The 13,857-nt window shown below is 43.8% G+C and overlaps 1 protein-coding gene across 1 annotated transcript in view; it reads left to right on the top strand.

Moving 5' to 3' along the window:
* Nucleotides 1-12,894, top strand: part of LOC129339521 (immunoglobulin superfamily member 1-like) — a 32,448-nt gene extending 19,554 nt beyond the window's left edge. The window contains exons 6-10 of the mRNA XM_054994103.1: nt 1,334-1,514; nt 6,574-6,609; nt 9,207-9,235; nt 10,893-11,189; nt 12,476-12,894. Of these exons, the coding sequence (XP_054850078.1) occupies nt 1,334-1,514; nt 6,574-6,609; nt 9,207-9,235; nt 10,893-11,189; nt 12,476-12,774 (842 nt within the window). The 3' untranslated portion in view covers nt 12,775-12,894. The remainder of the gene's footprint in view (nt 1-1,333; nt 1,515-6,573; nt 6,610-9,206; nt 9,236-10,892; nt 11,190-12,475) is intronic.
* The last annotated feature ends 963 nt before the right edge of the window (nt 12,895-13,857 follow it).

The following is a 13,857-nucleotide window of genomic DNA, read 5'->3' as shown; positions in this document are numbered from 1 at the left end:
AATCTCCAGGAAGTTCCCAATCGGAGTTGGCATTTGCAACCCTAAATGGAGGAGAGGCCGGGAGTAACTGGGTGCCCCTGGCCCAATCCTGCCTCCCCCTTTTCCTCACTGCCTTGCTGTGAGGGCTTCCGCTTGCTTTCCCATTCCGTCCCAGTCACTGGGCAAGATGCCATTCACAAAGGAGGGGGGAAGAGACTAAGAACGGAACTACAAGTGACAAAGGCACAGGTTGGACACTTGTCAGCTTCCCTCAAGTTTTGATGGGAAACGTAGGCATCCTAGTCTTGCAGCTTGGCTCTCCGACTGCTGTCCAATGGACTTTTCAACTGTCACTTGTCTAACATTCTGCCAAGCTGCCTACATTTCCCATCAAAACTTGAGGGAAGCTGACAAGTGTCCAACCTATGCCTTTTGTCACTTGTAGTTCCGCTCTGAGATGCAAAAACCTGAAGCCTACATTGCTTTGCTGAGTGAGGACTCTCCCCTCCCCAAACCCTGCCTTTCCTAGTATCTACCTCCAAATCTCCAGGAATTTCCCAACCTAGAGTTGGCATTTGCAACCCAAAGCAGAGCCCCTACAAAATCTGCCCATCTATGGGGCAGTATGATGATGTCACTTCCTTCAGTGACATCGAGCTGGGGTCAGGACCACTTGCAGTGAACTCAAAGACAGTGAATCCCACCCTCCATTCAATATTTTTAGTGTGCCATCCGACACCTCTAATATGAACCCAACGTACAGAAATCAATCCGCAGGCAACTGAACTCTAGAAAAGATAGAACTTACAGTTTATTAAGGTAGATTCTAATCACAGCATTTCTTATAGAAGACAGAAGAAATAATCCTAAAGTTAACTTTCCCTGTTTGGCAGACCAACAAATTCAGCACCACACTTGCAGGTGGGTATGTGGATTAGGCCTCCGTGGTAGTTCTGGAATGGTGCATCCTCCTTGGAAGACCATGAGTCAAGAGAGAGAAAACTCTCATTACGGGACACAGGAAAAAGAAGAGTGGTCAGGGAGGCTTTTCTACTTTGGACAAAAAGCAATATCTTGCGAATCAGGAAATTAACACATGACACATGCAGCATCCCCCAATGTTGAGTTGCCTATCTCTTAAAGAGCAAGCCCAACCAAGCAGAAGTTTACTTTGATTGCAGGAAGAGATAAAGGCCCAAGCACTCTGCTTCAGGTTGACAGTCCCAGGTGCCATTCGTCTCCTCTCTGAAACTACCATTCGAAATCTTTGCTTATCTAGCCTTTTGTTTTCACTGTAACTGCACAGGAGAAAGTTAAGCCAAGGCTGAAAATCCTTTTTTCTCTTCCCCTGTAGCCTCTAGAACCAGGTGCCGAAACAGACCACACAGGAGTCACTTATGCTGTGCTGAACCAACAGCCACTGAAAATCAAGCAGGCAGTCATTCCAGAGATGGAACCCGAGTCTTGCGTCTATGCATCAGTGGCCAAAGACAGAGTCTCGAAGGGCCAGTAGGCAGGACTTCTCAGAGCTGCTGGTAATTCACCACCTCCAAATTCCATGGACACTAAGCAGTTTGGTAAAATGGGTGGCATATGGAAATTTCCAGAAGCCCCAAAGACTACCAAAGATTTTCCAGGGCCAAATCCACATTACCCCTTTTTTTCCACGTTTTCCCCGCATTCTCCCCGCAATCCCGAGCCACGGTCACATTACCTCATTAAACAGATGCATTTCATTCGCATTTCTCCCGAATATGTGGTCACAGTTTTTCAACGGGAGTTTCACGGTGGCCGTGAACTGTCCAATGCGCAATTTACGCGGGTTTTACGCGGTCCAATGTGCAATTTACAGGGCACAAGTCTCAACAGAGAGAGAGAGCTCCACTAATGAACAGGCCTAATTGCGTGTGTGTGTGTGTGTAGAGGGAGAACTAATTGGGTTTCTTTGCGCCTGGAAAGCACAGAATTCCCGCATATGTCTGATCCACAGTCCTTGGGCATGCCACAGGGACGTTGTGTGACAGCAGAGCTGTTTCTGCAACCATCAGGTTAAGAAAAAAGGTTAAAGATAGTAACGACTGGAAGCATCCTATCAATATTTGACCACGAATCTTAGGTACAGCCCAGTGCAGCAGTGAATATGCTACTCCATACCACCTGTCCCTTTTGGTAAGCATATTATCTTATTAAAGCGATTTAGAAAAATATTTGGCTCAGTGAATTCTTTGGGGCAGTTTAATTATGTGCCTTTTGACCTCAATTCCACTTGGAAATCAAACAGATACGCATAATAGGAGCTGGCTCATGTTTCTGTTTCTAGAAATATTTCACTCTTTTGATCTTAGAGTTGTGCAAAGGTTGTGTGGGACTTCAGTGGGACATTTTCATGAATCAGTTTTGACCATAAGAAATCAACGGGGGTAGAGTTGCCACAGGAACAGTGGGGCTCTCATGCAGGACAGCAGACTTTAGTAATTGCAACATTTCTGATGTGTGCGTCTCCACCAACCAAAATTCCCCCAGCACTTCTGTAATAAGAACAAGCCTGTCCTACTTTGTATCTCTTCTCTCAAACTGTAGGTTGCTTCAAAACTTGAGAAAGATCAAAGTCAGTTCAAGAATTATGGCATTAGGTTATCTTGAAAACAGTGTTGAGACTTTGAGAGGCTTCCTTTAATTCTGAGGAAATTTCCTAATCTAATATGTTAAAAACATGGGGGAAAGCAAAGAAAAACTGGGCAAACAAGCAACGATACTGCAAGTAAGGGAGGGGGAAAACAACAAAGTTAAAAAGCCTAGCTGTAGCAAAAACGGTGTGAAAATCGCAAAATAAGAGATGAGGGTACAGGACTTCGCTTGATGAGGTGCCAGAAGTTGGGCTTAGAAATGAAAAATAATAAATAACAGATTATTTGAACATGTGCAGAGTGCCTCCCCCCCCCCCCCCAACATACGTAGGTCAGCACAGGTAAACACAATTAGGCCTAAATACTGTTAACACAAAAAGCAAGGGTTTCCTGTTCATACAACGTGTAGACACCAGACAAGGTTAAGCCCTAGAATTTCTCATGGGGAGTGGAGGTGCAAACACTGTTGAACAAGTCATATATCGATGGTTGTTGTGGGTTTTCCGGGCTGTATTGCCGTGGTCTTGACCACGGCAATACAGCCCGGAAAACCCACAACAACCATCGTTCTCCGGCCGTGAAAGCCTTCGACAATACATCAAGTCATATATCATTTAAAAACCTGTGGATTCTTTAGCACATGGGTTAAAATTAGCCCATATTAGGAAACCGATCATGGGTCCTTTGGTTAGCAATTTTTCATTTAAAAAAGGTTGCACTAACTATTGTTCATCAAGCGATCACCCTCTCCCATGCCATCTTCCTGCCTTTTTCCAGCATGATAAGGCGGGAGAGGAGCACCCTTCCCTCCGTTCTCTGAAAGAGGTTCCTTTTTTCGAAACTGCTTCATTAAAGAACGTTTCCTGAGAAGAAAAATGGATAAAAATACCAAAAATTGGTCTACATTTGGTCTATTTTTTAGAGTACTAAATAGAGGTCAACCAATGCCAGTAACCCATGCACAGATTTACGCCAATGCACTAAAACAATTGTGCAAGAGTGTTTCTGTGCATTTTGTTACCTACTGTGATACTGCATATGTGCCATTTCCCAATAAGGACTCACTCCAACCAACATATGGGTTATGGAAACTTTGTGGGTTATTAACCAATCTGCTATTGTATAGTTTCAGTTATGCAACTTTCTTGTACCAGCTGTTTCTTGATCTCTTGCTGTGAATTTTTATAAATATTTGCTCTGGACCCTTAGTTCATTGTTGTAGTTCCTGTGCAGTCCCACATGGTACTGTGCTTGCACATGCCTACCGCATAAATTGTCATGTTCTTCTCCAGGACAAAGTAAACAAAGAGTTTTGCCCCACAGGACATACTTTTTTTTTAAGACTTAGCTTTGTTAGTCTGTAGTTGCAAAATAGTAAAGAGTCCAGTAGCACCTTTAAGACTTACCAACTTTATTGTAGCATAAGCTTTTGAGAACCACTCTCTCTTCATTAGATGTATGGGATTTTTAAAAAATAAGTCTTTGGGGCCATATTTTTAAGACTGTTTGCTCTATAATACACATTTTCCAACCTGTTCTACAAATGCTGCTGTTGAGACACTCACTTCCCTCACTGTCTCAGCTCCTTCTACTTCCTACTGCCCAGGAAGCGAAAACTGTATTGCAAGGCATCAGAATAACTGTCAGATTCCAAGATTTACTACCACTTCCAAGCGGCAGAAATCTTTTCGTTTAGAATCAGAGCATTTCTGGCGTTCATTTTGGATCTCAAATAGTAAATTTCAGAGTGCGCACCCCTACTTGTTTTAGAAATTAAGTACTGCAAGGGAGGGGTGACGGCTGGATAAGCTGGGGATTAACACAGAAGAGAGACTTACAATTCAGTCCTAAGCTGGCCCACATTCTAATTCCATTGAAATCAATCATCTTAGAAATGTGAAAGTGACACTGTTAGACAGAGTTCTACTTGTTCTAACTTTGAACCCAAGTCTCAACCAAAGTGCAATGTCATGGTAGGAGGTAGTCATGGGTTCAGCCTCAGTTTCCTTTAAAAGGCCATGAAAGAGAGAACAGGTCTCAGTTCCTTTTCTTATAAAAATTACAAAATAGCATCTATGTCATCAACGGCAGATAAAGGAACACACAAATTGTGTGTCTTCATCTAAGGTCCCAACTTTGAAGCCGCAGCTGGTCAAGGGGAAAAAAATGTCCCCCTCAATAACACTAGTCAGTGTGTGAACTGTAAGAAATCTTGTCCTCTACACTGGGCTGGAAAGGACCATTGGTGTGATTCTCCAACCTGGAATACCAAACAATACAGGGATCCATTGACTATTACAGTAAAACTATTTCCCCCCACCAGCATGTGTCAGGAAGGATTCTGCAGCTATGATGGATTGGAGACCTCAGAGATCAGCATCCCTCCTTTCTCTATAGCAAGTGGCAGCACCAGAAGACAGTAAACCAGAGCGAACAATCTGTCACTGCTACTCAGGGTTTTAGTTATTAGAAACTTAAAGGATACTGTGAGTGCTCCATCAGGCCCATGGCTTGATTTCCCCAAGACTGATGACTAATTTTTTCTTCACAGTATGCAGGAAGAAGCTAAATTCTGCTCCTTCTGCCGCTGCCTGTGTTGGGCTTGTTGAGTTGTCCTGAGTTGGCGCCCCTCGCCTCTCTTTTGCCTCCTCCCCGGGCCGGGGCTCATAGGACTGCCCTTTCTCCCATTCGGCTGAATCCACAAAAAGGAACATAACGGTTCTCTTGGGGGTGGAGTGGAATGCAGTGGGCCTGCACTCATCAATGTAGACGTTCTCCCTGCCTGCCTATGTACATCTTGTCTGTCATAATGAGAGTCATTTTGCTTCTTTGGTAGAAAAAAATTAGCAAAATTCCAGTGATAAAGAGGAAGAACCACGAAACAGGACATTTACCGGAATCCTGTCGGGAAGCTTATATCATTCGAGGATTGCCCAGTGATATGTTGGAAATCCTCTGTCTAAATTGGCTACTGAATCCATTTGGAATTATTTGAGGATTACCCAGAGAGAAGTTGGGAGTCCTCTCTTCATTTTGGCAACCACAGCCATTTATATCATTCATAGTCCACAGAGACATTGCAACGGGCATCTGCGGTCTATATTTTCATTGACAACAATTGCTGCAAATAGAACTGTGTATCTATACGGATGTGTGATTGAGCTAAGATATAAGAGCTCCAATATATTCTGTTTCGTGTCGTTTCTTGTTCTAGGTAAATAGCATTTACATGTGTTAGCCCAACGAAAGAGGCGAATATAAATTCAACAGTATTTACATTCTGTAATTTATTTGCATTTGTCAATTTTTTTATTCCATTATGAGAACGTCAGTCTGTTTGTTATCTATACCTGTAATTGCCTTGTTTTCTGCTGACTTGTCCTGAAAGGCAGTATATAAATCAAATGTTATTATTACGTTATTAGAAAGCCACTGAAAGTTTGAGATCCTCCTTTGCCAGTATTTTGGATCTGGTAACCTTCCCCATCCCCTCCACCCTTGGGAAAACCATCTTAGAAACAGGATCTAATCTCTCCCTGGCTCTTGATATCCCAGTCTTTTTTTACACTGATTCCCTTGGCCGTATCAATAAGGGGTGTTCTCTGTCTAGGATCTGGTGTAGGCTGAACTTTCCCAGCTTCTCACATGCGAAGATCATTTCTATTGGCATTTGCAAGCAGGGGCTGCAGCTTGGGAAAAGGATGTGGTTTGTTAGGCAGCAAAGGGTGTTGCCCAAGGTTAGCTGTGCTAGCCGACTTCAGGGGATTCGTACATAACTGGTTAAAGTGCAGGCTACTGAACCCTCGATATGAGGGTCTCTTTCAGCATCTTCCTCCTTGGTTAGTACCAAACAGGGATGGGTATGGGGACCAATGGATGTGCAACTGAAACACGGGAGGATTTGAGGCCAGATGTTGATTCCTGTTGCTCAAATATCTTGCCACTAATGAAATCATCTCCTTTCCAGGATGGTGGATGGTGAAACAGAGGCGGATGTCAAGCGGTGAGTGACACTACACAAAAGAATATTGATATTGTGGGGGGCGGGGAGCTAAACCTATGGTCTTCCACAAGCACACCTGCTTTCCTGACCTCTTTCTCATCAAGGTGAAATTTTTTGTTCTACTCAAATACTGAAGAAATCCAGACCTCTTTGCCTCCAGGAACCCTTATATGGTTTCTAGACCTAGTTCCCCCAAGAGAACATCCAAAGAGATCAGATACTAACTTCTGATCTGGTCTCTTAATGATTCTCCCTTAGATTCTTACAAGCATGGGTGGGAGGAACCAGTGCAGTTGCCACTTATATAGGGCCACAGCCTTTTCAAGCGGACTTTCTAACTGTGACTTTAATGGTAGCTCGATCTACAGTAATTCCTTAATATTAAACTGTAAAAAATGGCCCGGTGCTTGCCATCTGGATATGCAACAATCGGTACATGCCCTGTAGGAACTGTCAGGCATGCTGAATCTCATTGGTCCGATGCTCCTGCCATTCACTACAGACCCTGTCTGGAAAAGCCGATTAGACTAGTTTGCCAATGTAAAGCACCTTCTGACGTTATGGTGACTGCAGTCCCGAACTCCCGAGCTCAAGCGATCTGCCGGCCTCAGCCTCCCGTGTAAAGCACCTGGCAGGTCTGTCTGGAATCTATGGTATTTCCATCTGTTCCCAGCATAGCAACCTAGCCTGAGTTCATTTGTACCTTGCTTCACACTGTAAACAGGTGTATCTCAGGGGTTTGCTACTAGACCCAGGCAAAGGTCTCTGTGATGTAAAAAGAAATGCAAATCAGCTGCTCTCCTGTGCCCTGTCCTAGGTTGCTTCCACTTTAGCTCTCTTTTCAAGAACTGGCACAATCTACATAATAATGCAGAATCCAGAATCATCACTAGATAGTTACATTTGGGCATTTCCCCTGGTGTCCTACCATTTTTCCAGACTTACTTTGTGGCGATTTTTCTGATGTTTAATGCTACTGCAATGCTCACCTCCCTTCATTTCCTCCCTCTTCTGTTGGATTAATGGATTCTTTAAGAGATAAGATTATTATGAACAAACGTGCTGGTGGCACACATGCTTTAGGGGCACACAAGATATTCGGAAATAATTTAAAAGAGCTCATACCTTCATAACTACTTGGAGCAGCACAGGGGTAAAAGCTGGAGGAAGGGGCGGGTGAATGCTCTGGAGAAAGGACACTGGGGTCCAATTGCCCTGCTTTCCCCCATAACCTAATAATGGGACCCTGCTGGTTATGGCACCAGTCTCAGCTGCCTATCCTCAGCTGTGCTGCCACAGGAATCCTAATGCTGGCCATCTGCCTTCCCTCCGTTGCTCAGAGCCAAGCTACAAGTGATGCCTTACACGGGTTGGACACTTGTCAGCTTCCCTCAAGTTTTGATGGGAAATGTAGGCATCCTGGTCTTGCAGCTGTAATGGAGAGCCAAGCTGTAAAACCAGGATGCCTACATTTCCCATCAAAGCTTGAGGTAAGCTGACAAGTGTCCAACCTGTGTGAGGCGTCACTTGTAGCTTGGCTTTCAGTCTCTGCCTCTCCTTGGGACATGGGCAGCAGAAGCTAGGAAGGATGCAGCTTATGGTGCCATAACAGAGAGAATGAGGGAGAAAGTTGTGCTGATGTTGATCTGTGGGGTGGGTGGGAATTTGGGAAAGCATGCCTGGAAAAGCCATCTGGCCACCACCACTGAAGCTTTTCTTGGGATTAGCTGTATTTAATGAAATGGCCAATTACATAGATAGGGGAAGTATGACCTGTACAGTTTGGCCTGTAAATACTGACTTCTAAGTGTGGTGTAATTGACAGATTAATTTTTTAAAAAATAGCAGCAAACAGCTATGAAGCTGCCTGAGACCGATCATCATATCACTAACAAGGGCAACCTTAAATTGGCCGGAAAATTATTAATTAAAGGATGAATGACAATCTTGTAAGTGGCTCGGAGGCAATGATTTGGTAACACTGCTGCACCAGCTGGAACTTACTCCTGAGTAAACATGTTTGAGATCTTGCTGCATAGGAACAAGGACTGCCAGATTTTAATGGAGAAATAACGCTCTATTAAATACGGCGCAGAACCTCATCTCAGATTCTGCTTCCACCTGATTGTGAAAGACCAAGCCTTCCACAATGCCAAAGTAATCCCAAGCAGAAGCACAGCAGTGAATGGCTGAGCTACACAAACCGAGTGTAGGATGGACAGTGCATGCATGCACACGAGCATGCACTCACACATTGCTGTTCATATCCGGGAGAGCAAAGAAAGTACTAGAGCCCCTTCTTTGTGCTCATGCAGGAATGCAGCAGTGGATACAGCCAATGCTACTGGCCAATCCGCCTCTGCTCAGTTCAAACGATGGCCCTTGCTTTTTACAAGCTGCTGACTAAATGTAATGAGGAATAAATTGGTTAGTATGTGTGTTCCATTGGTTAACGGCACAGATTAATCACAGTCCTGGGGATATTTTCTCATTGATCTAATCTTGGTTCTGTATGTTTCCCCAGAACATGCAAAGGTCTCCCATTGTGCAGAGTCAGACCGCCATCTACGACCATTCTTGCTTTCTTTCTGTTTCAGGACAATCATATCGCAAGCCTTCCATAACAGTGAGCCCTAGTACGGTAGTTGCCCTCGGGGAAAATGTCACAATCCACTGCACATGTAACCATGCAAGGGCAACATTTATTCTATACAAACAGAGTCATTTTCTTCAGGCAGTCAAGGCAGCAAGCTATGAGGCCGTGTTTCCAATTGCCCACATCAAAGAATCAGATCAGGGGATCTACGTATGTATATACTGCTTCTTATTCGAGAGATGCTCAGAATCCAGTGACAGAGCAAACATCCAGCTAGCAGGTGAGGGCTTGGCTCAGTTCTTGCATGTGCAATTTTCATAAATTACCATTTAAAAGGGCCTTACATTTTCCCCATCTGGAAATCAAATTTAAAAACTGTGTTGCTTCTAACATTTATTTAATTTAAAAAAGGCTTTCTCCCACTTTATGTCACAAGTGAATATCACTAGGAACATTCACTGGTGATATATACCAGACTGACAGTCTCTTTACACATTGCAAATTACCTGGGACGCTCAAGCACAGGATTTTATGTGGTCCTTTATTCCCGGGCAGGCTGCTCTTGCTTGGCACACATGCATGCCACTTTCACAGGAGCTCCCTTTGTGTGATTGCATCCTCAAGTGCAGAGCTCCAAGTACTGTAGCTACTGTGGGCTCCTTTTTGCCAATTTGCATTTCTTTAAGGTGTGAGAAAGATCAAAATCTACATTTCAATGAATGAATGTGGGAGGCGGGGGAAACTGGGATACTTTTAGCAGCTGAGGACGAACTGTTATCAGAAGGCTTGAATGTACCACGGGGAGCAAACTGAAATATGATTGTGCAAGCGAGTGCATGGGAAGTTGTGGGGGAGGGGGGAGCGGGACATGAAATGAGGTTCACTTGAGTGTCCCTAGGTACTTCGTAACATATAGAGAGACTGAAAAAGACATTATGTCTTGTTATTTTTATACCCAAGTTTTCTTCCATCCTAGAACTTAAGGTTGCACAGTTGGGAGCATCACCATTGTGTGCCACTTGCCTGCCATTCCTCTTGCAGTGCTGGGCAGTGTGTGTGTGGCTGGGAGTGTGGGTGGCAGGAGGCTTCACATGTAAGCCAGATGGCAGCAGAGAAAGTGAGGGATGGCAACAGCAGGCCCTGCTGGAGGCTCTGGGTCTCAGCAGCCCCCCGCCCCTCCCTGGGTACGCTGGTGGCAGCCTTGTTTGAATCCCACCAGCCAGTGAACAGCAGAAAATATGTTAGCAATATGGGTTAGCTCATCATTCTCATTCTTCTCAGTCCTGACCTGTGCTGGAAAGTGAGCAGACAAAGGGGATAATTCTGAAAGAAGCCCTTCACACACACACACCTCCTCCCCAGTTGTTCACACTGGAGACAAGGGAATAGATTTTAAAAAGCCATTTTTGTCTTGGGAGCCAATGTTGCTGACCTAGCAGCCTTTGCTCAGTTCAAAATATAAGCCTTAAAACCAACTGCTGAGCAGAGATTGAAAGCAATAAATTAATTCATGTGTGTCCCTTGGGTAATGTCACAAACAAAGATCTTAATGAATCACACAATCCTGTGGGTATTTTTCATCTGACCCAAGTTTGGCCTCATGTGTTCCCTGGAGTACGTAAATGTTTCCCAGATTATAAAATCTGCTCCTGATTCCAAGTATCACTTCTCTTTTGCATTCTTCTAGCTCAAGTTTATCCCAAGCCATTCATCTCAGTAGACGCCAGTGGGATCCTCACCATGGGTGAAAGCACCAATATCCGCTGTAACAGTGGAAACCAACCACATACAGATTTTTATCTGTACAAAGAAGGGGCTTCACTTCTTCAGAAAGTCAAGAACGTGCAGTCCAGTGAAGTTGTATTTCACTTTACCCATGCTCAGCAAGCAGATGGAGGGATATACCGGTGTACTTATTGCTTCAATTCAAACTCTGGTAAACAATGCTCGAACTTCAGCAACAACATATACATCAACATAACAGGTGAGGACCTGGCTACAGCCTCATGCTTGATTTTCAAAAATGACATTACAAGGTGGTTGTTTTTTTCTCCATTTTCCAGAAATATACATGAAATGGAAAAGCAGCTGGGACTAAATTATATTTTCGCTTTTATTGGAGACGCTCCCAACTCAGCAACCCAAATGGCTTAGCTTAGCCTGCGCTTGTTAGAACTTGGGAGTTATGCAGGATCAGCCACGGTCAGTACTTGGATGAGAGACCCTAAAAAAAGACTGGGGTTGCTGTGCAGAGGGAAGGCAATGGCAAACCACCTCTGCTCGCCTCTTGACTGGAATGCCCCATAGCTCAGGTCACTATAAGTCAGTTGCAACTACTACTACTACTATTCCTTTCCTCCACTCCCTCTTCAACCTGATTGCATTGCTCCAAACAAAAAGGTGTTCTTTCCAACTGGATTGCATCATTGCATCATTCTTCACTTGTAGCTTGGCTCCAAGTTGTATCACTTCAGATTTCAGCTGGGGACCCATATGATGGATGCTTCCCTCATGTTTACACCCCACAAAAGTACGTAGAAAAGCAGTATGTCAGAGAAAGGTTTAAGAAGACCGTTCCTCACAGACATCTAGTTTTTATGTGGAGGAATTTTTTAAAAAATATGGAAGAACATTCAGTGATATTACCCACCCTTGAAGTCTAAAATGGTACATCCCAAACACAATTTCGGGTGGTTAAAAAAAAAAAAGTATTTCCAATGAGTACTAGATCTGGGCCATAAGTAGTTGCTCTGATTCTGTGTTAAACCAAAATATGGAGTAGTTTTCTAAATATGACATATAACCTGACGTTTTGCTCTCATTAAATTAGCCCAAAGGCCCTGGAAATCTGGACCAGATAGGAAGCCCAGAAATTGCATTCAGCTGACTATACTTCTTTCTGCAGACCACTAAATAGTAAATGAGGGAACTACACGTCATAGGGAGACCCACATCATAATTGCCCAGGAGCGGAAACAGCCAAGACTGTGTACATTCAGTGGCAGGAAAGCAAAAACTTGCAGGAAAAGGGCATGAATCTGGTACAGAGGAAAACAGAACTCAGCAACTGCTTTATGTTATACCAATTTATTTACTGCACATAATTTATATTCTGGTTCTAGAAACAATCCAAATATATTGGCTCCTGAATATATATGATACTAGAAATGCATACATGGGGTCTATTGAGCTGGACGGAATCAATGGGATTATATTGGGTGAATATCAAATGATGTTAATTTGTGTGCGCACTGGTTTTCCTTCTCCCAGATCCCAGCCTTACGATACCCACCATCAGCGTGGAACCCAGGAGGCAGCTTGTTCTGGACTCAGATATCACCATTGAGTGCCGAGGACCAGAGAATGGTCTGAACTTCTCCCTGCACAAAGGCAGTGACCTGATAGCATCACAGATGTCAGAGCCCGGCAGAAATACAACCACCTTTGCTCTGTCTATGAAGAGGCTAGAGGATGCAGGGAACTACACCTGTCAATATCACCACAGAGAAAATCCCTTTGTCTGGTCAGGGCCGAGTGACCCCGTGGAGCTGCTTGTGACAGGTAAATGAACCAGGCTGCCCAGGTCAAACACCCTCACGTAGGCGCCTCAAGCCACATTGTAGAGAACAGAGGCACTCAGTGCTTAGACTCCATGGGGTACCTGTCACTAAATGAATCAGAAAGGTAAAGGATTGGATCCAAGGCTGGAGTGAGGTAGGCTTGAGAATAGTGGAAGGCATACCACAGTGGGCCCTTGTTTAATTTCCTTTTGATATTTTTCTGTAAGTCAGCAATTAATATGAATGTAACCTTTTTTAAAAAAACCCTCCTATACCTTTTTATAAATTTCTGCAAAAATATAACCAGTATTCTGAACATAAAAAATGCTATTTTGTTGTATAAATTATGAAAAAAATCATGTAATTGTTCACTGCATAATTCTTCCTAACACTGTGAAGGGCAAAGAGCTATATGAGGCACTTAACCTTATTTCCCCTCCTCTCCCATAGAAAATCCTCTTTAACCTCTTTGGCTTCTGAGCTTTTACAAAGTATTGCCTGCAAACTTTCAAACCTATCTTCCCATCATTAAGGGCTAGAAACAAACTTTTTAAAAGAAAAATTGAGGTAAGATAGCTCGTGCAGATATAGATAAGAAACATACAAAGAACATAAGAAAAGCCTTGCTGGCATTCTGTTTCTCGCAGTGGCTATCAGATGTCCCTGAAGGCCAACAGCAGAAGCATCAGTCCTCCTGACACTTGTTGTGGAAATGGTCTCTCTGCAACCAGGGGTCAGTCCATTAGTTGCTGTCGGTTTGCTGCTTGGGTTTTGCCTCTTACCATAGGCATGTAAAGAGTGCAACCTCCCTTGATCTTTCCCTAGTACTAAGTTGATATTTCTGCTAAGAATAACGTGCCAGCAGCAAGAAGATCTTTAAGCAAAGCTGGAAGTTTTTATTTATAAAGGTAAAACAAAACAAGAAAAACAGTTGAGCAAGGCACCAGATATGGGCCCAGCTCACTGGCCGCGAGAGCACTATAGAGATAGATACAGAACACGTTAGCATGCAAGATACAATAATACTATAAGATGACTACAGAAAAACAACCTTCCCTCCCCCTCCCATTCCAGAGCTCTGGGACCACTCCG

Source organism: Eublepharis macularius, chromosome 12 (assembly GCF_028583425.1).
Source record: "Eublepharis macularius isolate TG4126 chromosome 12, MPM_Emac_v1.0, whole genome shotgun sequence".
NCBI classification, from domain to species: domain Eukaryota; kingdom Metazoa; phylum Chordata; class Lepidosauria; order Squamata; family Eublepharidae; genus Eublepharis; species Eublepharis macularius.
The sequence above is the reverse complement of the archived record's forward strand: the minus strand, read 5'-3'. Positions and strand labels throughout refer to the sequence as shown.